Source organism: Vanellus vanellus, assembly GCF_965231255.1.
Source record: "Vanellus vanellus genome assembly, chromosome: 4".
Classification (NCBI taxonomy): domain Eukaryota; kingdom Metazoa; phylum Chordata; class Aves; order Charadriiformes; family Charadriidae; genus Vanellus; species Vanellus vanellus.
The window spans coordinates 32790468-32813955 of NC_138909.1; the positions used below are offsets into that span (position 1 = coordinate 32790468).

At 38.5% G+C, this 23488-nt stretch overlaps 1 protein-coding gene across 2 annotated transcripts in view; it reads right to left on the reverse strand.

Moving 5' to 3' along the window:
• Positions 1-23488, reverse strand: part of GRID2 (glutamate ionotropic receptor delta type subunit 2) — a gene marked incomplete at both ends in the record, with an annotated part of 746220 nt that overhangs the window by 245932 nt on the left and 476800 nt on the right. For both annotated transcript variants that reach the window (XM_082482247.1, XM_082482246.1), the window contains one exon: positions 1745-1798. In XM_082482247.1, coding sequence (XP_082338373.1) covers positions 1745-1798 — 54 coding nt within the window. The remainder of the gene's footprint in view (positions 1-1744; positions 1799-23488) is intronic.

Sequence of the window (23488 nt, forward strand, 5' to 3'; positions counted from 1 at the left end):
GCATACATCATTCTGTTCTCCTAGCTATTGGGACCACAGCCCAGAGAAAGAGTTTTGGAGTGGAGAAGGCCGTTTAGAGTGGTAATCACTTCAATCGCTCTGCTGTTTAATCTGCTGCAATGTGCAAATAACAATGCTCAGAAAGCAGATTTTTTTTTTTTTTTTTTCCACAGAGACACTAATTTCTGAATAAAAAGCAAAGAGAAAGCATGTATGCTAGGAATGGAACCTCAGTTTTATTTTGCTTTTTGAGGGTGGAGGAGCTGACACAGCTAAAAGCAAGTACTTTCTTTTGGACTTTTCAATTCAAATAACATTTAAAATGAAAAACCAGTGGCAGTGTCTTTAACTTGAACAGCAAGCCAATATCTGGACTCTGCCTGAGAATTTGTTGTCTAGTCTATTAATAGACAGGTTAATGGTGAACTGCTTTAGTTTTAGTTAATGCTTTTTTGGAAACAATTTGTTAACTCTAAAGAGTAGAGTTGCACACTCTACTTCAAGATTCCACTCACTACAAGCGAATTCTAGTTTAATCTGAAAGGAAAAAGAAAACACGTATGTTGTTCACATGACTGCCTGTGTCTTAAAGGTGGGTTCTCAACCAGCGGGGCTCCATTCAGTGCTGGGAAACACACACGTCAGGAACAACGCAGAGCCCAGACCAATAATTTCTGCTGGACCTGGGTTTCTTCACAGCACTTTCTGAGGCATAACTTTCTCCAGGGAAAACCAGCTAAAAATCCACTGGTTTAAATAAGTAGGCCAAAAGTACAATCCCACTGCATTGTTATACCTTACTAAAACCTTGAAAAAAAATACTTTGGATTAAATTACCTCACTATTAGCACACCGTAATAATCAAAATCTAGTAATGAAGTATGAAAACAGAAGTGCACAGTAGATCCCGGAGAGTAGACCTGGAATTTACACGCAGTATCTCCAAGCAATCTTTTATGCTGAGAACACACAGGCATCTCATGATCTACACGTTAGGGCAGTTACCTCCCCAAGGAATTCAGCTGTTCTGGACCTAAATTGCTTTTCATAAAACAAAAGAAAAATCTGAATGTCATCAAATCTAAGAACAATTGCATTGTTCAATGTTTCATATGCAAAGCTACTTCACATATTGACTTGTCATATTTTAGCTGACAAGCAAGCATGGAAGAACCTATTTCACAGTTTAAAAATAGGATCTCAATTTAACTTTATTTCTTTTTTCTCTTCAGGAACGTTCGTATATGACCTGATCGAGCAGTCCACCAAAAAGCCTCCCACTAATAGCCATAGGTTTGGGTATTGACCATGACAATTATAGGGGATTTCTTAAGGGAAAGATGGGATTTTATTATTATTACTTTTATTATTAACAAAAAAACATTAAAATATAAATGAAACATGAGCACTCCATGACAAAAGATTACATAAAAGAACTTAAAAAGAAGCTCTAAAAACAGTCTGCTCAAGTCAAACGCGAAATCTCGAGATACTCAGAAGTGTTTTTTTTTTTTTCATTTTATTTTCCATTTATTCATTCAAGGACTTCTGTTTAAAATAGGCAAGACAAAACAGCAAAGTCCAAGAATTTGTCATTCCATTTTTATTAAGCAACATCCCCCAGCATGCCTGAACTTTGTCATAGCTACTGCTTCCTGTTGGCAAAGTCAAGAGCAGCATGAACATTGTCAGTAAGTCTGAAAACAGGATTCATGGTTCACAACAATATTCACTTGACAGTTACCTCATTTATAATGATCCAGTGACAGTCAAAAGCAACCAAATTAGTCTCCACGACCTGAAATAGAGAACAAACCAGCTATCAGTCAGCTTGCTTGTGAAAGCTAGAAAAAAAATTAAATGGATGCTCTCTGCAAATGACAAAAACCGAAGCACATGCTCTCAAAGACCTTTGTTATTCAACTGAGGATAGAGAACCTTTAGCAAAATTCTGCAGAAGCATTTGTGTTATTGTTTGACTTGCTAATTAAGCTTGGAAAATACATTTCATTGCCAGCATCACAGGAAAGAATATGTTTCAGTTGACTGAGGAGAAAATGAAATCATTTTTGCTGTAATATTGTGCATTGAGAGGGTGCAACAGAGAGGAAGGCATAAAATGAATATCGAGTAACTCCTGTCAGATTTCTGTAGCTCCTGCCTCTAAGGCCTTTCCAGTGTACCCTTACCCTGGAAGCTTGTGAATTAAAAAAACAAACAACAAAAGAAACCCAAACCAAAAAATCCCACACCACAAACGTTGGGGTTCATAGAAATGCAAAGAGCGGGGAGGGAAGGGTTCTCTTGAGAAAGAGGGCTGTCACAGGGATGATGACTGATGGCCTGTCCCAGGCTTCACACACAGAAGGCCTCTAATCCTCCTCCCACCCACACATCTTCTCCTCTCCTTTGCTGAAAATTATTCCAGGAGCTGCCTCTGTGCTGGACTGAAAATGTACTTCCTAACTCATCTTTCACTCAGCCCTATTTTTTCTCCTCCTCGAACCCACTACGCTTTTGTGGTGAGTCACGTTTGATTCACCTTCACACTGGAAACAAAGAGGGAAAAACATACATTTGGTCTGCTTTCACTAGCTAGAAAAAAAATCATCAACAGGAGGGAGGCCAGAAACAAACTACAGAAAAGTCTGGAATCTTTTACACTTTTTTCTAAATGAAATTGAATCAACAAACTGAAATTACAAAGATGAAGTTTTTAAAACCAAATTAATCCCGTTTTATTTGTACAATTCACCACGCTAATCTTGATTCACAATTCAAAACTACTGGATACTTAAAACTGCATTGAATCCCAGAGGAAAAAAAAAAAAAAAAGACAAAACCAAAAAGGCTTGTAACTTACAAAGTTTTAACGTTCAAGGAGACGACTAGCACTGTGCTGTTATTACTTGGACCACTGCACAGCAGTCATGTTTGGGTTTATGATGATGACCAACACAAATAATGGTTGCCAAGGATGATTGCAATTTATACTGAGCCATGTCCAAAGGAGAACAATTTAACTGGCCACAAATCTTAAAAGCAGCAAAAGACCCCATACTGATAACCTTCGTTATTAATTCAAAGGCCATTAGAATTGGGTTCACTGCTTATTGACTAGAATGATAGGCAAGATTGAAAATTCTGATCTGGAGAGACTGGAAAAAAAAAAAAAAGCAAAAGCAGCAGTATATGAACTAACTTCTTATTTGACACTCTCACAGCACCAATAAGAAATGAGGGGAAATGAAAGCCATAGCTGCTAATGTGCTCCTGGAAAACACCAATATTATTAGCAGTAGGAATCATGGTCCTCACTTTACACGGAATTTAGACTCACTACTCTTTCTCTGTGGTGACAACAGTATATTTTTTTGTGCTGCTTTGACATTTTCTTGCATTCTCCACAGTAGGTATCCACATGGCACATATAAAGGAACAGGATAGAAAAGGAATAACTAAGTGAGGGGATGCATCACAACAGGCCCAGACAGGGTGCTTGAACTGGAGCACACATTTCTCATATCAAACCAGTTGGAAGACAAACACATCCAGGAACAGAGAAAGGTTAAGAATGGACAGAATAGTAACAAATTTCTCAAGGGAAAATTTGCTCCTTATATGGAGTTCCCAAGCATAGAAAGTTTATGCCATTTACAACGTAAGAAATGCCACTTCAATTTTCCATAAGACAAACCTAATCAACATGTTACTGAAGCAGAAACAATTCTGCTAGCCAATCTACATACATTTCTGTTGAAAGCAAGCAGAATTTAAAAAAAAAAAAAAAAATTAAGCCACACATCTGACATACTTTCTGGTTTCTATCAGGTTCCTGGCAACATTGTCCTTCCTAACTTCTGGCTCCAGGAAGTCCCGCTGGGAATGTCTGCCCTGCCCTAACTACTCTGGTCAAGATAAAGTCTCCTGAGGCTCCTGTGGCTCTGAGGCAACCTGCCAGAGGGATGCCATGGGAGTCAAGGCTCCCAGTGCTGTTAGCGGAATGACAATGATGATTATGTTCCACAAAGGGCTCCTAAGCTCTTTCTCTGCTTCAAAATGGCAGTCAACCAGAACTTCAGAATGAAGGAATCCACAAAATGAAAATTCACATTTTCTGCTCAGTTTCTAATAACCCAGTAAAAGTGGGGTTGATCACTTCTTCGCGCCTGAAGCTTTGGCTGATCAGATTTTAATGCACTTTATCTTCCATTAAAACTTTGGTTTCAGTTAATTTAATTTCTTTATAAATACTTGGTACTGTGTATCTACTTTGCCCAGGCTCTCAAAATTCAATTAGAAAAGGCCTTTTCAACAGAGCGTGGTTCTAACTGTCACTGTTTTTATTATTTACAGCTCAGAGACCACTTAAGGCAGACTATGGAAGAGACTTACTGGTCTCACAAGTCACTCTTATTATTTCAAACAGCTCTGGCTACCTGTGAGATTTATTCACAACATGCAAATAATAAGACAAAATGCATCCATTTTTTAGTTACAGCTGAAACTCCTCAGCAGAAAGATCATGTTTTATCCATTAAAGTTTAGGCATTCATGACTCTACTTAATATTAAAGCCATTTTTAAAAAGCTTATGTCAAATTGACTTGAATTTGTAATGTACTCAGAGACACTCAGTCTAATACATTCTAAGTTTAGATGGGCTACGAATAGCCCCTGATTTAAGAAGTCACTTTCTCTTTCAGTCTGCCAGAAGCTGCTTTTTGGCATTTTCCTTAGCCCTTCCACCCAAAGCTTGTTCTAGTATTGACAGCGGTTTATTCAAAAGATGACTTACGATGCCTTAAGAAAGTGGCTAGATATTTTTTTTTAACTTTTGGTTTTATTTGAGGAAACATAGACTTACATCAAAATGGGGACTCAGCGTCAGAGTGGGATTTCAAGGCCATCTTTTCATCTTTGGGTGACTCGGTCTTACTTGTTGAAATCCTAGTCCTGCTGATATCACTCACAAAAGAGCTTTCTATTTTAGCATGATCAGGATGCTGTATCTCAGTCCCTCACCTTGAACATCTCTTCTCTCAATATGGCCTATATTGTCCATTTAATTGACTTTTAAGTTGGGCAGTGCACATTCTGACTTTGTCTATATGAATTGCAGAACACTACACAATTATAATAGTCATTAATAACCTTACTATACTTTCCAAATATTGTCTTGCTTACATATTTCAGTGTAGAAGAATGTACAGGCACATCCACTGTTTTACAGAAAATAAATAAATATAATACAATGTAAAACTTCAGTTCTGATACCTGAAGGAGAAAGTTGTTCAACCCTAAAGTTTTCTTCAAACACTAACAGTAATCATATGCATAATCTCACAGTCAGAAGATTCTCTCGATCAGCAGTTATTAAGCACAGGTTTACAAGTTTGAGATTATATTAAATCAGTAAAAAATAAATTAAAAAAAAAAAAACTAAAGCAAGAAGCAACACAACCTAGATCCAATTATCCATCAGTAAAACAGTCATTACTTGGATACAGCAAGCCTTTACAGCCATGACACAATGTTCCCCAACGCCCTTGTCTATCTACTGAGTTTGATGTTTTGTTTACTTAAAAAAGCCACTGCATTTTCACTTGGAAGGGACGATAACAAATAAGATTAAAGTAAAAAAAAAAAAAACAACAACAAACACAAACAACCAACAAAAGAGCATGGCTGGTTCTGCTTAAAATTGATCGTAACCTAAAAGGACATAGAACACAGTTTCAACAGAAGTATACAATGCAGTTGTGTAGAAGGTTTCTATGACTAGTCTGTTCAGAAAGCTAAAGCATGTATTTTTCAGCTGAGCGATGATCTTTTTCTGGTTGAAATTCACATCTGCGTGCGTATCAAGCGAGCTGGCGTGAACTTGTGTTCTGTGCCAGGGAATAACGAATGTACAAAATAATGCTTGCAAAGGTGTAAGGGCAGCAAGGAAAAAGAAATCTGGTATCCTGTATATTAGAAGCAATAAAACAATTTGATGGGGGCGTGTAGGAGGTAGGGGCTTCAAGACCCCAAGCATTTGAATACAATGTAAGTTTGAGATCCATTGGCCGGTTCTGCTGGCTCTGTGACAGGAAGCAGCGCTGTGCACCCCGGAAAGGCAAGGGACAGATTGGAAATTTCCATACAAGACAGAAGGCAGGTGAATGTATTGTTTATGCAGCTCACCTCTTAAGCTAAAACGGCGTGTGCATTCACAATGAGGGCCAAACTCCAAAATCCTACACAGATATTAAATGGAGGAGAGTTGACCCTTTCCAAAACAAAGAAAACCATACACATATTTGACAAATCCTCTTTTCACACTTCCTCTAGGGGAAATCGTACAAGAATTCAGCTGTGGGTTACTAAACACGCAAAGCTATACTCAATGCAGAAAGCTCTCTCAGGCTAAACACAGCTGCTAGCTGTGAGAGTATTAGGAGACGGTACCATATATGCCTACTCTGTTCTTACAGCTCCCTCCGGCATTCGCTTATGGCCACCTTTGGAAACAAGACACTGAAACAGTCTTTGGTCTAACCCGAGATGGTTCCTTTTGTGCTTCTGCATATATTTTACTTTCTTCACCATGATGAATCATACTAGCAGCAGCTAAAAGATAAATTCCCTATCAGCTGTTGTGCAGTTTAGACTGTATTTATTTACTGAAAGGGTAAATACTTGAAACAAGACTAAAAAAAAAGGCACTTTGTGGTGTTGAGATGGCATTTCTGCTCTGTCATTGAGTACTTCCACTGTGCAGGAACATACATAATGAGATGAACTCTGGTATGAACTGCGGAGCTGCGTCCTGGCAGTCTAACACCATAGAAACTCACACATTCCTGCCTTACCCAACTAAATTGGTCTCAGAAAACAAGCACAGGACAGCCATCATAGCCAACTATTTCAAAGAACAATTTTTCTGAATTCAGCGTTTTTTTCATCTAAATTTTTAATGCCATATCACATAATTCTCCAGTACTAAGAATCAAAGCAGCAAGTTGGCAGGCCAGTTCTGAAATAGATTTCATGAAATTGCGGAAAAAACGAAAAAGAAATTCACTCTCTACCCACTCAACCACTGCTCAGACTGAGAGTTCACAACGGAGTATTTGAAAACATTGTGTCATCAGTTGTATAAATCCTGCAGCGAAAGATACAGCCCGTCGAGTACGCAGTGCCATTCATACACAGTCATAGAAATCGACAGCAATAGATATAAAAGATCATTCTTAACATCTTTGTAACTTTAGAAATGTGTTCATGTCAAACTCCAGCAGTTCTCCTAACAACCTATTAAAATAAATCAAACTTCTGCTTCATGAGGAAGGTGTTCCACTTAGTCAAACATGGATGCTACTGAATCGATGAGCAAGAACACGGATGAAGCAAAAAATAATTTTCTTTTTTTAAAGAATTCAACTACACACCAAGGGAGATTTTGCAGAGAGCAGAAAAACACTGTCAAGAAGACAAGTGATGAGCAAGGACAAACCATCTGTCATTGGCAGTAACTCCAGAACTTCTGAATCTTTGGAAGAGCCTGACAATTTATCACAACTATTTCTATTGTTCACGCTCAAACCTTCAAATCGGCTAAATGCAAGACAATCTAAAGCAAATAAAGTGGTAGTAGTGCCAGCATGCAAGCCTTTCACATGTGCAATAACAAGCAAGAAAGCAAAATAGCTTCCCAACAAAAAGAGCATGTAATGTAATGGAAAATGACATAAAAAGTTTTCTACATTTCTTCTTCCTTATAGATATGGGCCCACAGGTGTGGGCCAAAACTACATGATACAGATCAGAACCCTTGCAAAGGAAACCCAGGTAAACTGTTCTGAATCTTCAAAATTCACCTCCGCACATATGCAACAATTCAGACAAGTCTTGCACACATCTAATGGGTAGTAGTGATGCATGTATGAAATGATTCATACAGAATCTAGCCATCTTCTCCATGTAGTATCTTCTGTTTGAAATATAGGTGAGAGCTCCTGGACTCCAGCTTTACCCATGCTACAGTTGGGACTGCTCTACGTGCTCTAGGAGCCACCCAGATGCCATGATTTATTTTTCAAAATGTTTAAGAAGAACGTCTCCAACTAGAGCTGGCCTTCCTGATAAGTTTCTGCTCCACTAGGAGCTGTGGTAGTGACTGTGAATCTCTTTCTGCTGGACCACCACTGAGTAAACCACGTTTTCCATTTGACTTTTCACAGAAGAGCAGATGGCATTGCATAATCCCTTGTTTTGGAACTGGCTGGTACGGAAATAATTTAGACAGTGATTTAGAAAGTTGGTTTTCCCTAAGAGTTGAACTGGGACACAAACTCCCTGCTAACCTCTTCCAAACATCCTCTGTCTACAATATGTCCCATTTATGTGGTCTTGTAATCTGAACTGCATACTCTTCCAGCTGGAAGACTGGTTAATTGCCTTTGTCCAATAACACCAGATTTGCTGCCTGCGTTTGTAGAGCAACCTCTTGAAGTCACCACTGCCGGTTTATAGATGAATATAAGCCTTGACCTAATTTTCCCTCTCAGGGATATATCAATTTTCTGATCACTGAGACATGATAAAAACCAGGCTTGCTGTACACATGAGAGACAGGAAGCCACTGCTCTCCCCCCCCCCCCCCCCCCCCCCCTCAAAACCCCCCCCCAAAACCAAACAACCGACAACCCCAACCCAGAAAACAATCACCAAACGAATAGAAATCAGAGGTCATTTCTTAACATTTCCCTTAACTGAAGAGATGTGACTTGAGTAGTTTGGGCACCTAGAGCAGCCTCCTGTAGTACACATGGCTTCTCAAGCAGTGGTATGCAAAGCAAAATATGAAAGTTAAAGACTATTAAATAGCTATTGTACAGGTAGTACTAAGAAAGTTAAGTGATAAAGGTTACCTTAACTGATCTGAAGTTTGGAACGGTGAATGCATGGAGTTGTACTATTTAGTATGTTGTACTATCTTAAATACCGCAGGACTTGAGCATGGAAATCCTGAGCTTGCCCCAAGTTCTTCACACCCCCCCGGCTTCTTTTTTTTTTATTCTAGCTGCTAGTTCATTAAACCACCAGTATTTTATCATGCTATCTGTACCATTTCTTCCTGCTGGTGCCACAGCAAGACCTTTTCTGTGTCTCTGCTCTTCGCCTTTGAGCTTCTCAGTAGGGAAATCAGTTGCTGATTTATAAAGCTCATTCTTGCACACCAGAAACTAAAGCTCATAAAAATCTCCCTTCACCAAAGGCAATATTTTTGGAATCTAATTTTAATCTCTACCCATTTCCACTCTTGAGAGGGAAAACACCCACACGTGGCAATACTTCTTTTTATTCTTATGGAGCATTGCCTCTTTCTGGGATTCCTTTCCCTCAAGTTTCTTCTAAACAAAAAAAGAACACATTTGGCGAAACCTGACAGAGAAATCTCTAGGCCACTAGTCATCTAGTTACCAAAGATTAAAAAGCAAGCTTCTACAGCACTTGGGAGGGGAAAGACATCTTCTAGTTTCCTCCTAAGGACAGGTGAGATGGCTGACATGGCTTCATTTTGAAAAAGAAAGTAGTAGTTGAAGTACTTGATCAGTTTTCCCTTTTTTAAGATTTATTTCAAAAGACGATACTTCTAAACTAAACGAATTGGGTTATTCCACGAAATAATTAGCTTTATATGGACTTGGCTTGCCATACTAATTATATTTGAAACAAGTCAAGCTCCAGGGAAGATTTCATCTTCCTTGCCCTAAGATTTTAAGAGACGGAGGTAGCTCAAGTAGAGAAATCAGCCCCATGCTAAGGAAAACAAGTCAACAGTTAAATGCTCAATAAAAGTAAATAAACGCAGCATTAATACTTGTATGATCTTGTATGGAGAATACAAAATGAAAACGCATTCTGTCTGGTAGAAATGGCCATATAAAATTTTTCATTTCCTTCATCATTGAGAAAAGCTAATAATGTATTTATTTTATAGGAATCTAAACACATGCATCCTCCTCTGAGGTCAGGCTGTAGACTATAGGTTTAAAACAATACCTAGAAATAATTTAAGCATCTTTCATTTTCAGGATTATTTTATTCTTACAGTCTGTTTTGCTATTTCCAAATTTAAGTTTTGATTTACATTCTGATTATGCTCATGAAAAGTGTTTGTAATATCCCCTCTGGAAAAAAAAATAATAAAAGAAAACAAACAAAAAAACCCCAAAACCAAACCAAAGCCAACAACCACACCACAGATCCATTCTGAAACCACTTGGCTGTAACTCGAAACCACGAGCACGTTATGCTACCTGCACTGGAAGACAACTGCTAGAAAGTAGAATAGTATTCTCAATGAACAATACTGTACCTCCCACCTAAAAACTGCTTATTTTAAATTAACAAAATGATTCAAACCCTCATGTAAATTCAGAAATTCAAATTAATTACTATTGTACAATTGCCGGTACCTTCCTTTCTTAAGAACTTATAACCTCTTTTATACATAACTATATTTTGTTCATAGGGATAGTTCTAAATTGATGCCTGAAGATGCCTCTTGTTCTTTCTCTGTTACCTTTTTTTTTTTTTAAAGCTGTATTCCATTTAGAAGTGGAAAACCTGAGTATTTGGGTTGAATGTGGGCTTTGAGTCAAAGTGGTTGTCATCACCTTTTAAAGTGATGAATTAAACATAAGAAGCCTAAATCTATGCTAGTCTCAAAATTTCCTCCTCTGTATGGATTAAGTGCTGGAATCAGAGACTTTCTCCCAACTGTGTTGTTTGTTTTAAACACCTTACCATCTCCCACACTTGAACACATTCAGGAGCTACTCTTTGAGTGACTATGCTCCAGATTGACAAGTCCTCCAATAGAGGGAAAATAATTGCCTTGCTGATTTTGACATCTTTGTAACCAACTTCACCAAGGCCAGAATTTCTCCACTACAGGGAAAGCTGGGGATTAACGAAGCTTTTTCATAGATTTAAAATTATTCTATCTGCCAACAGAAGTTATTTTTCTAAGCAGAAGGAAAAGTTCAATTCCTACTTTTAAACCTTTGCAGACTTAACAGGTAGCGGCGGGTTTATGCCAAACCTTACTGATATGAAGAAACCTTTCCATCTGTTAACGTGACATGAGAAGCTCAGACAAACAGCCATTAACTCTAGGCTTTAACTTGTAGAGGAAAAAGGAACATCAGTTTGACAATGGATCATTCTTAACGTACGCTTTAGGTAATTAGGCTGCTAGCGAAGAGAGCTTTGGAGTCTGCAGGAAAAAATACAGATGATAAAATGGTATCTGTCGTAATTTCAACATGTGGTCTTTGGGTAGCTCATATAAAAATAGAGAAATTCATATTTACAATCTCTTTAAACCTGTTGCAAATATGGAAACATATACATAACGTTTCTAATTGGGAATCACAATTAACCAGATAAAGTTATCACTTTGGTAAGGCAGTGAACAGTTAAGGCTGAAGAAAATAGGCTTGTGAGGCACAAGATTCCTTCCCAGTGTGCATTAGTATGGGTTGACTGCACTCAGCAAAAGGACATTGATTCAAATAAAACTTGTAAAGGAATCATGTAAGGGGAGTATTTTTAAATAACCTTGCCCTTCTCATCCATATCTGATTTTATACCTGAGTAATTCTACAGATTGCTGTGTAGTTACTCTTGCATTACATGAGTTTAAATGGGAAGAAGAACAGTTAATTAGGATGGAAACCACTGTCAGAAAGAGGGAGAAAAACATGGGGTTTGAGGAAGAACTTGAGGGAAGGAAGTGAAGAACAGCAATACAAGAACAGGGTCACTGATTCAGAAAGCTATTTGGTAGTGTGAACAAATACTTTTAGACTGCCACTGTTTAAAAGCAAGCAAAGAAAAAAAACAAAGACAAAACACCAGTTTTTTTTAATAGCAACCAATTTCTGTAAAAAGCTTCCTGTCCACCCCGGGTACCAGCAACACAAATTAATAAAAACCATAAAAATACCAATTAAATTTAAAATAGTCAGCTTGGCTGATTTTGGTTGATTGTTTTCTGATATTAGGTGTGGGTGCTGTTGTTTTTCAAGGTTTGAAACAATGTAAGTAGGACTATTAAACATATAGATTGAATTTATATCTTCAAACTGAAAATGCAAAGCTTAGTTCACTTTTTTTTTCCAAGAGTATCAAGGGAATATTTTAGGGCCAGATCTTCTGAATTGCTCAGTGTCCATAAGTTTTCTTCAACAGGGGCTGCAGGATACGGAGTACTTTTGAAAATTTGCCCATGCCATTCAGGGTTTTAAATGTAAGTTGAATGCCTTGAAAATCCAGCCCCGATTAGGCTGGCAGTATGTTTTGTATTTTATTAGTGATACGGAAATGTGGTTACAACTCCTTTTGCATCTGTTAGCAAACTTAAGATCTAGTCCGACTGTGTAACGGGGAAAATGTTAAACATCATACACTACAGAATATAATGGTACTGCTCTTTCTTCTTCTGCACTGTCCACCTTAAAAGCATTTGTTGCGAAGCATCAGATTAACATTACTGAAATGGAAAGTATTTCATTTTCCTATCAGAGGTGTTATTAACAAAGGTCACCGTTCAAGTGACAAAATATCACTGAAGCCATCAGCTCATTTTGCTTTTCAGCATTATGGTGGTGCCTCTCCTGTCATTTCACATATCTGTAGAGAACAACGGTGGCAGAGGTTCAAGCGAGATAGCCCGCATTTCTGACTTGCGCATAAACTGAGCATTCAGCTCCTCTCCAAGTATGCGGGCTGAAAGCATTTTGCTTTCCCAGTGGTGGATTTGGCCTAAACCACGACATCTGCTAATAGGAGTTCAAGAATCAAGAGTAGTTTAATAGAGTTCTAACTGGCCGCAGGCTTGAAGCTCCCTATGAAAAAAATCCTCTCAAAAGCACACATACCAAGACAAAATCTATCCTAAACGTATTGAAAATATTCTGATCACCAAATTGCACTATCAAATGCAAAGCCTATCAGCCATGTTGGTTTCTGTGCTTCACCGCAGATGAATAAAATGGATCACTCTTCCTAACAGTCCAAAGGCATTGCAAGCCCAGAAGATCTGCACAAGGATTCACTGAGTCTTAGACAGGACATGGATCAAAACATCAACCCTTTTCATAATGGTTCTAAATTTTCCTGATAAAGTACCCCTACATTTTGGGAAATTCTGCTGTTATCCTACTTTCAGTCAGCCAACTACATGAACCTAAGCCATAATTTAAAGATTTTTACTATTATCATAACATGGTAATGTCTGTCCTAACATCGACCATGCAACACAGTTCAGCTTCAGCTTCTTCCCCAAAAAACTGCTGCCCATAAATCTGTTTGCATACCTTAGATCTGAAATCCTTCATATATATAATAGAAATTTATTAACAAAATAATATTCAAGGTGACCACAAAGTACTCTGTCTATTACCATGTTCCCATAGCTGCTTATGGTTAAGCAAACAGAAGCACAACAACTCAGCAGAAACTGATACAGCTTAAAATATATTTAAGCCCCAAGAAGAAAGAAAATATGTACATTTTTTCATCGTTGTTTGATGTTGGTTTAAAAGCTATTTCCACACAGTAATTGCACATAGGTCTAAAGCGTCAAAGGAGCATCTATTTTTTTGAAGGACAGACGTTGGGGGTACAAACATGCCAGAGTTGCAGGCTCAGACACACCTGAAATACAGCTGCAACTGGGACATCACCTCAGCTCTAATATGGGATGGACCCTACCAGATTGAAAAGTACTTGACCAGCGAAAGAATAGCAGAACTGACCAACACGTGTTCATTTAAAGAAGCAGATGAAACTTTCTAGCCATCAAGTATGGGTAGATATTCTAAAACACTCCTGTTTTAGGGTATTAAAAACAAAACGCAGAGGTATTGTAGGACAGGCAATGCTTGTAATCGTAAGAAAAACAGAAAACTATCAACATTTAACATACACAGTGTAATTTGAGCCATTCTGTATAGTTCCTTAATAATTTACAGGGATTAAGTTGCTAGGAATAGTTACTTGAATTTTCATTGTGGAACAGTTGCCCATTTCTTTTGGCTTACTGAACAAAGAAGCTTAAATTAGATCCTTGCTATCATCTTTTAAAAATAAATTGGAAAGCTTCGATGGAGAAAAGTAAAAAGAGTAGGAGAACTTTAAGAGGATTTGAGCATTCCAGAAAAGGAAAAACAGCATGCATTTTGTTAAAAATACAATTAGTTCTGCATTTTAAGTTTGTGAAAGTGACAATAGCCTTAGCAAAATGAGTTATAAAGAAAAATGAAGGCCTTTACAGCTTTTGCAAGAAGTAGTAGCAAAGACCATTCTAGTCTAAGCTCGGATTCCAACTGTATTTTTTCATGGAAAAGAAGCTAAACCCATAATTTTTAATTGCTTTTTTTGAGTTTAGATCAATAAACATCAGTAACTTGAGTCATACTTATGGAAACAGTCCCTCTAAAGTCAGTGTAATTACTCAGTTGATGAAATTACTCATGTGAGGAGAATAATTCATATGTATAATAGATTACACCGGCACAGGTACCTTGATGTAAATTATGAAAGGCACATTACAGAATGTCATAATTTTTCTAGAAATCACATTTCTTTTTCCCCACAGGTACTGTCAAACATCTTTTTACCTTTAAGCACTGCATTTTCGTTGCGTTCTTTCAATCATCCTTTTTGACTAACCTGAACCAGAGCAGTAATATATCTCACCCGTTCCGACTATTAATATTATGGGCACATGGTCTTTGCTTTTGGACGGTGATAGAAGCAAACTGACAGACCCAATAGCCAGACAATCCTTGAAGTGATACATGAGCTTTACACAAGAATGATCAACAAGATAGAACACTATTCTCTCCAGACTGATTGATAGGGAAAACAAGTTGGCTATAAGGCTGTATTTTCAGCTGGGAGCAAGTACATCAGAAGTCCTCTGTGGGCCTCCAAGTACACTGAGTGCAACGCTGAGCCGGTCAGAAGAATAAAAATAAAGAAAAAGGAAGAAAGGCAGAAAGAAAAAAAAAATACAATGATCTAGGAAGGTCATTATTTGGTATATTATGCAGGGACTAAGAAATCTGTCGTGAAGAAATAAATTATAGTGAAGTTTGCTGTTCACCTAAGCAAAATTCTGAATGTGCGTGCATAATTATGGCCCATTTCAAGTCCAATTAAATCCCAACTTACCCAAGGCAGACAGCCTGGCACAGCCCAGTAGAGCTGCATCAAATGTCAGACGATTGCCTGAGCCGTTTCCCAAAGCTACGTCAGGGACAGGATGGGGAAAAATCCTCCCCACGTCCCCCATCCCTTCCCTGTCCAGGAACCTCGCCTGCGAGCCAGAAGGGACCGTGATCACTGGATCACTGCGTTCTGCCGTGCAACTAAACATATCTGCTCAGACACTGCTAACTAACTGCAACCGAACGCGTTTCTATAGTTGCTTTTAGGAGCACGCTGTATTCCCTCTGTACTTCATGTATGGCACTGCCTCCTCTGACGACGGGCAGTTGTGTCCCCACCAGCCTCAGACCTCTGCCTGGAGTCACCACGCTTTCTCATCTGCCAACACCACATTTTATCTCCAACACTGAAGCACCACCAGGAAGAGACGAAAGACTTCAGAGAAAAACTGCACCAGCAGAGCCTCTGCTGGGTGTTTTATTGCTTTTTCTGGGTCTTCCCCTCCTGTTTTTTCAGCCTTTTTGGCTGCTGGCCCCCTACTGAGCAAGAGGCCTTCTCCCCGGCTGTCACAGCAAGAGCAGCGGGGGAAGCTGTGACACATTTGCTCTCAATTCTTGGCACTTGGATAGGCAGTGCCTTCGTACTGCATCTTTTTATAGCACTTTTTCTTACCTGCACACTAAGCACTTTTCTAGAGGAATCAAGAGAATTATTATAATAAAGAAAAAAGAGAAAAAAATATAAGTAAAAATCTCTTCTGCTGTCGACCAGAAACTTAGAGAAGGGAAAGGGAGAGACTTTCTATAGATATGCAATAAAGTTCCTGAGAGACAGGTACAGATTAAAGCTCGGTGAGAAAGACAAAAGCTCTAAAGAATCACGAGAAATTCAAGTTCAGATCATTTTCTGCACGGGCATCCTGGAAACACATTAAAAGCCTTCTTTACTGCTTCTTTACGTCTGATGCTCGCAACACAGGCTACAAAATACACCTATCTGAAAACATAACATGCTGACTAAACAAAACAAGCTTATTTTCCTATTGTCCTACACACGATTCATGCATGCATATACGCATGCACTGCACATTTATTCCTATTTGCTTCGCCTACCGTGTCTTGTCCCATATGCTGTCAGCTTTTTCTGAGAGATCAGAAACGTGTATCTTTGTACATGTGAAAATGTCCTTTACATGAGTTATAATCCAGCCCCTAAATTTATTACCCAAAACCAGGCATTTTCCAGGATTCTGGAACACAGAAATTTTTCTTCACAAACATCACAGAAAATTTCTTCTACTGAAAAGTTTCAAACTGATCCATGACCCTCTGCACACCATAACATGTCTCCAAAATGGAAAAGAGGCCATCAAAATTGCTTATTGTGTATCTATTTCACTCTCCCCTGGGCAAAAGATAAAAGCAGTGCAGTACCGTATTTCTGTCAAAATATGAATCTTCCCGAACGTACGTTTCAATAGCCAATAGATGACTTTTTTATATATATTTATTGCAATAAAAGATATTTTTATCACTATTGTTCTGTACTTATATGATGTCTACAAATGGCATCCTGGCACGTGACTGAGCAATAACTGAAACAAATGAGATAACTTCTTGCTGGAGAAGGTATCACTGTTCTTATGATTATACTTTGACATTTTTAAAGAAAGGATGATAATTTTTACCTTTACTTTGAGGACAAATGCAACAAAAACCTCAGAATTAAATATGCAGTACTGTATCTCCCAACCCCAAAATCAGACTTGATCTGAGAGTAGCTAGAATTAAAGGTATCATGACAGGAACTCTTGCTTTGGTTCCGCACAAGGAGGCATACATGGAAAGGAATGAAAGGTCATACTCCTTCACCTAATACAACTAAAATAAGCATTGACATGTCGGAATATTTCATGCTGTAAGCATGAAACCTCTTTTCGGAGGCAGCAGACTTTTCATTACATGCCAGGACCCACTCCATTTGTAGTATCCGCTCATACACGCACCACGGCTCCCCACAGCCACGGTTCGCTTGTTTAAAGGGCACCCGAAATACAAATTTACTTGGCATCACCTAGTTGAAGAAAAATGCACAGACTGCCTCCTTTGGAAATCTCTGAGGCTTTGTTCAGTCTGTGGATGTATGCTTCTGGAAACCCTATGGTGTTTTTTTGGTATATATTTTTTGCACGTGCATACTTATTCAGGGAGACGGAGACACTGAAAACATTAGGCTTGGTTAATCAGACCTCTAACTTAAAGTCCCTACAAGTAAAATTATTGAGAATGTGGGTTGGGTTGTTTTTTTTTTTTTGGGTTTTTCGTTGTTGTTGTTTTGGGTGGGGTTTTTTTTGGTTTTTTATTTTTTTTTTTTTTCTTGCTCTTCCTCTGGTCCTAGGGACAAGTGGCAACCACAGGCAGGTGTCACACCATGCTTTCACATGCTGAACAAGCCTATATTTTCTGTGCAACAAGTTCCCACCTGTTGCGCTTGAGAGAGGGCAGTGCTTTGCCGATACGCAGGCATGGTCAACGTGCACCGCACCCCTGCATATGAGCTGTGGGTGCTCTTTCACATGGAACTTGGGCTTTACACCGCTTACAACTGTCACAATTCATTGCCGAGACACTCCAAAAGGCTCTAAGCGGAGTTGCTAGTTCCCCTCTGCTCACTTTGCATTCTCTCACATTATCCCCTTACCGATGAGGGCACATATAAATGGGAAGAGGAGGGAGGATGTATGGCTGTACTTTCCTTTCCGGGGGTAGATAATATTGAAAGGAACAATTGTGAAGTTTGCGGCGACAGTTACATGGAATGTAACGGAACGGGGAATGGTTTTCATTAAATTTATAAATTAATATAATTTTGTCCTCGATGGGATTCTGGTCCTAGACTCAGCTGGAAAGCACATTACTACAAATAAATCATAATAACGGTGAGGTAGAAACAAAAAGACTGAATTTTCTGAAACTAGTCTCAGGCTTTGAAAAATCAAGAAAGAAGGTATTGCCTCAGCTACATGAGCAAAGCGGGAGCATTCTCAGCTATATTCACACTAGCAAAAGTAGTATCCAGTTCCCCGGCGCTGTGGCAGCTGAGATGCTGGGTGCTAGGGAGCACTTAAACAGCATTCAAGCCTTATTAATGCTGAGCAAACACTGCCTGAGGGCTGTCCATGTCAGAGTGTGTGTTCGTGCTAGTATGAATCCACCTACAAAAGTACTAAATCAGATAATAAAGTGACCAACGTTGATGCAATTGTAATGAATTTTTCTATATTTTAGTCTGGAAAGCTTCCTTTATAACCTCAGACACATTAATTAACTGGTATTTTACTATATCTGCTGTGTAAGCATAGAGGAAACCTGAAGGAAGCCATAAGAAAAAGGATGAGGAAGAAAATGAACACAGAGTCATCACACTGCCTCTGGATTAAACGTACACACTAATAACCCCCCGATACCTGTTCTGTATAAGCACTATTGAAATATTATTACTCAGTAGCTACAGTCAGTGCCACTTACTGCAGCTATGAAAGAATACCTCCAAAAAAGTATATCTGATGTTAAAAATGTGACCTATGAAATAAAGCAAAAATGACAGTCTCCTAAAGGGAAGGAAACATCAGGGAAATTCTCTGGATATTGAATTGCAGAGCAGTGAGCCTCAGACAACAAAAAACCTCAGACAGAAAAGAACCATTTGCAGTTTACACCTACTTGGCTCGCTTTGCATCGTGTTTCAGTCTCAGGAAGGGAACACAAATCTGAAGTCTGCACCTTCTTTTTCAACCCTCTACCTTCCTCTTTGCTCAAAATGACAATATAAAAACAACAGAAAAGGGATATGTGGCCATATTAAATTTGGTCCCAACTTAGATCCTGTAGAAAGATAATATTAAGAAGCTTTTATTCACACTAAAACAAATTATATTGTTTCCATGACAGCACAGAAAAACCTAGTAAAAGGAGCTTATAGTATTTTATGTGACTTATTTATGACTGTCCATGACTTAGCAGTGAAGGATCTATGTTGGCTAGTGAGATAATGAAGCCAATATTAATTGATTCAGCCTTTGTCCTTACATAACCTGGAAAACTGCTGTGTAATGTTCATTTAAACAAGTGACCTCTTTTTACCACAGTTCTGTGCTGTAATGTAAGTCCAATAAGCTAAAGTTTTGCCATCTGAGCTTCTGGCCCCCAAAAAGAGAGCTACGTCAGCACACCTCTGCCAATTTATACTTGCTGAGCTGCGACACCTAGATTTTAATGTGCACAGTTAAAATGAGATAAGATTTTATATATTTTTAATACCTATATTATATTGTGGAAACTAGGTGCGAGGAAATACTTCCCTAAAGGTCTATTTGCTGCCTCAATCTTAAAGGTGGGAACAAACCTTTATCTACAGCCTCCGGACCTTTCACCCTGCTTCATGCAGTGGAAGCTGACTGTTTTCAGTCAGTCGATGCTATGCCAGCGCTATCGTTTCATTCCCAGAATAACAGGATGATATTAGGGATTTATTAGGGCAGAAGCACAACTTGCTCATGGGAATGAAGAGAAGGTGTCTCTGAATATAATCATCTATAGACACTTAAAAAAGACTTTCCCAAATAATTTTGAAAGAATAAGAGTTTCCATGTGAAGGGCTCTCATCTGCCCTTGCTTTTGCGACAGTGATATTTTCCCACGCTGAGAAACTCACTTTTCCCACAGAGAAACTCACCTTCCTTGTGTTAACTGTGTCTCTTCTTCATTGATGAATACCGATGCAAATGACTAAGGACAGAGGGGACTACAATGAATTAATTTCTTAAAGCATCTCTAGCTCTGTAGTTAAGTCAGGTAAAGCACGTAGCAAATACTGACAAAGAAAAGTTAGCCTCTACCAAGCTTATTTTTAAATAAATAAATAAAAATCAGTCCCAGGCATACACAACCCCATGTGGCCATGTCTTATTTTATTAGGATTGTGCTTTTTCATGGTTTATCCCGTTTCACTGAAAGCACCAAATGCCTGCAGTGCAATATGCATTGAGACAGATGATGGTACAGTATCCCCCCCCCCCCCCCCCCCCAAATCATGGACACTTACTATATTTAAAGTAGATCACCTGTAAGTGCTACAGTGAAAAAGGCAGCATTCCTACAGTGACCACAATCACCCTGAAGTTAAGCCCCCAGATAGAATATGGTATTCCCTGTGAACAATTTCTCGATGAGATTTGAAGCTGGATGTGAACTTTGAATTCAATAAGCAAACTCTTTAGCTCATGGATTGTGGGAAGTTGCACGTCAGAGCCCAGAAGAGTATCAATATACCCGTTTAGATCTCACAAAATAAATCAAGAGTACACCTTCTCCTTCTGAGGACATTAATTACCGACGTACCATGGCAATGCTTGGGAGACATAGGAAGAACAGAGGTTCGGGCACAAGCTGTTTAAGACCTGTTGATTTACTTGCAGTTATTTAATCCTTCCTATTCAATCAGTTACTGTGCTAAACAAAGTCCTTGGGGTGAAGCATTTACAGTTAATTATGGAACTGCTATAATCCGTCTTGCTTTCAAATTAACAATTTATCATAGCAACAAATTAATTCTCTCTTTTTTTTTTTTTTTTAACAGCATATTAGCACATCAACCATAGTGGCTAGCCTCATGTCGCTCCCATTATTAAGACAATTTTTCCTTTTAATTTCAGGCAAGCATGAAATTTTACCACTGGATCTACAACTCAGCTATGAATAACTTACTGAGAAACTTTTCATTTCAAATACAAAATGAGTTACAGACACAAATTTAACCAAGAAGACTGAGCCACTGTACATAGTCCTGGTGATGAAACCATTAACTTTTTGGATAATAGAGGTTTTTTTTATTTACTTATTGCTTAGTTGCTACTTTCACACAGCACTCCAGTGATTCCAATAAACAGACAATTAACAGTTCTCCTAATAAAATGTTTCAGTATGGTTCTTTTGAAAAATTCATTGCTTTCACAATCTGTAGTGCTCACTATTCATAAAAAGAAAAGAAATAAGTAATTACAGCAAGCAAGATGCTTTCATGTAACAAATTGGCAGTCTGATTGAATCAAAGAGTGAATAGAACTAAATTCAAATTATTCCACAAAGTTTTGAGAAGAGTTTTCTTCAGCAGTAGTTGATTTTCTGTTCCCAGGATTTGACTGAAGTTAGGTTTTAAAACATAGCCCGAGAAAAGAGTTATTCTTGTCGTAATTTTGATCTTGCGAGAACCCAAGAATATTACAAGTTATTGAAAACTGATTCTTAGGTGTTTTCCAGACTAAAGACTGTCTAGTTAGCTGGATGCCCTCTGATGCTTGTTTTCACCCAGCTTTGGGACTGTGTGTGGTTTACCCAGTCATATTACCACATATTGAAAAACACTCTGAACAAGCTGAGCTTTATTTCTAGGTTTTTCTCCGCCATGATAATCGCTTCTCAGAGTACTGCAGATGAGTCAACAGGGGGGTACTGCTCAACACAACACAATGGCTTCAATGCCAGTGGCTCTGAGCGCTTGGAAGGACCAATGGATAGTTGGCACGGCAAAAAAATAACCGGGCTATAGAGAAGTACCCAAGTTATCCCAACTAAATGCAAACATACTAATGCTAATTATGTTTGCTAATAAAGGCACGTGAATATTTTTTCAGAAACTGATTCTTTTGCTCATAGGCATTATGTACATACATCCTGCCAAACTATGTTTGGAGAAGTGTTTCCATATACAAACTAAAGTATTATGTTTTTAGGTAATATTGAGAAACTGAGCTTTTCCCAGGATAAATTATAACTATTTTATCTTGACTTTATAGCTGTACACTTATGAAGGAAACCTTTCAGCGACAGGGGAAAAAGTAGCTCTGCATATATGTATACGTAGATGCATTTTATGCTAAACAATCTATTTTCTGTAGCATACTTGCAGCAGAAATAGAGAAAAGTCAGAAGAAAGCAAAAAAAGTAACGGAATGAAAAAGTATTTGAATGAAGCACAAAAGCAGAAATCTCACACACATCCATATATCTTTCTATTCAGAAGTGTCTCTGGAGCCTTAAGCCAAAATGAGTTATACAAGGAGTCTTATACATACTCTGTAACCTCCCTGAATTCTCATGGCAGTTGGTTAATCCGCATACAAGAAAATATTATCTGGGGAGTTCATTTTAAGCTTTCTGACAATTGAAAATGAGATGACGACAGACACCCTTCTTGGCCCAAAGCCTGAAACAAACCCCTATTAATTATGCGTAATGACTTTTGCCTTAGCCTACTTGCTATTTTATAATCACAAGGCTACCTGTTGCTAAGACCCTCTCTTATTTCCTCCAGGCAGTATGCTGCACTTCCATATCAAATTATATTTATACAAGACAAAAGTTCCAGAACGCCTACGGGAATGATTCCCCATGGCTTGAATCAAGGATAGCAATGCTGAGATCTTCACATATATGCTTTCAAAGGGTATCTTATACAATGCTACTTTCAAAATGAGAAATGAACTAGTATGAAATACATACTTACATAGTTCCACAACCGCATGCAAGAATGCGGGCACTTGCCTTTACGTGCCTACAAAACATCTAAACTTTCAATAGTAAAGCAATTGGAAAACATTGGATGTACGGCCAGTACACCCTCAAAATGACCAAGTCCCCCACCCTCTCAGCTAGCCTAAACAAAATCAAATACAAAAACACAGGAAAGAGCAAAGGAAGCAATAGCTGATAAGAAAGTAAGACATGGGGCACCCGTGACACTGACCAGCTAATAGGGTGGAGGACTGCCTTCCCCTTATACTACCTACTCACATGTAATAATTCTCACAGGTTATTAAAACAAATGCTGTTAAATAATCCACAGCGACACATACGAAAATACAGATTTCTATATTTATGGTGATGCTTACTAACTGCTAGATGCCTTTAGCCACTGCAGTGATGCTCTCCCCACCCCCCAAGCTGATGCTGTCAGAAACAGACAGGCAAGCAGGGGAAGCTCAAGAGATGAGCATAATTGCATGGCACCCTCAAAGCTCCCCCTTGTACCTTCCAACCTTTGCTCTTTTCCTTCCCGTTTTCTATTAGTTTCCCTTGCTGTGCTTTTCCTGAACTCCAGCTCAACATAAAATCCCATTACCAAAATGTCAAGGCAATAACCATATCTTTATCTCTCCTTCTTTTTTTCCCCCTGCAACATATATAAACACTCAAGGT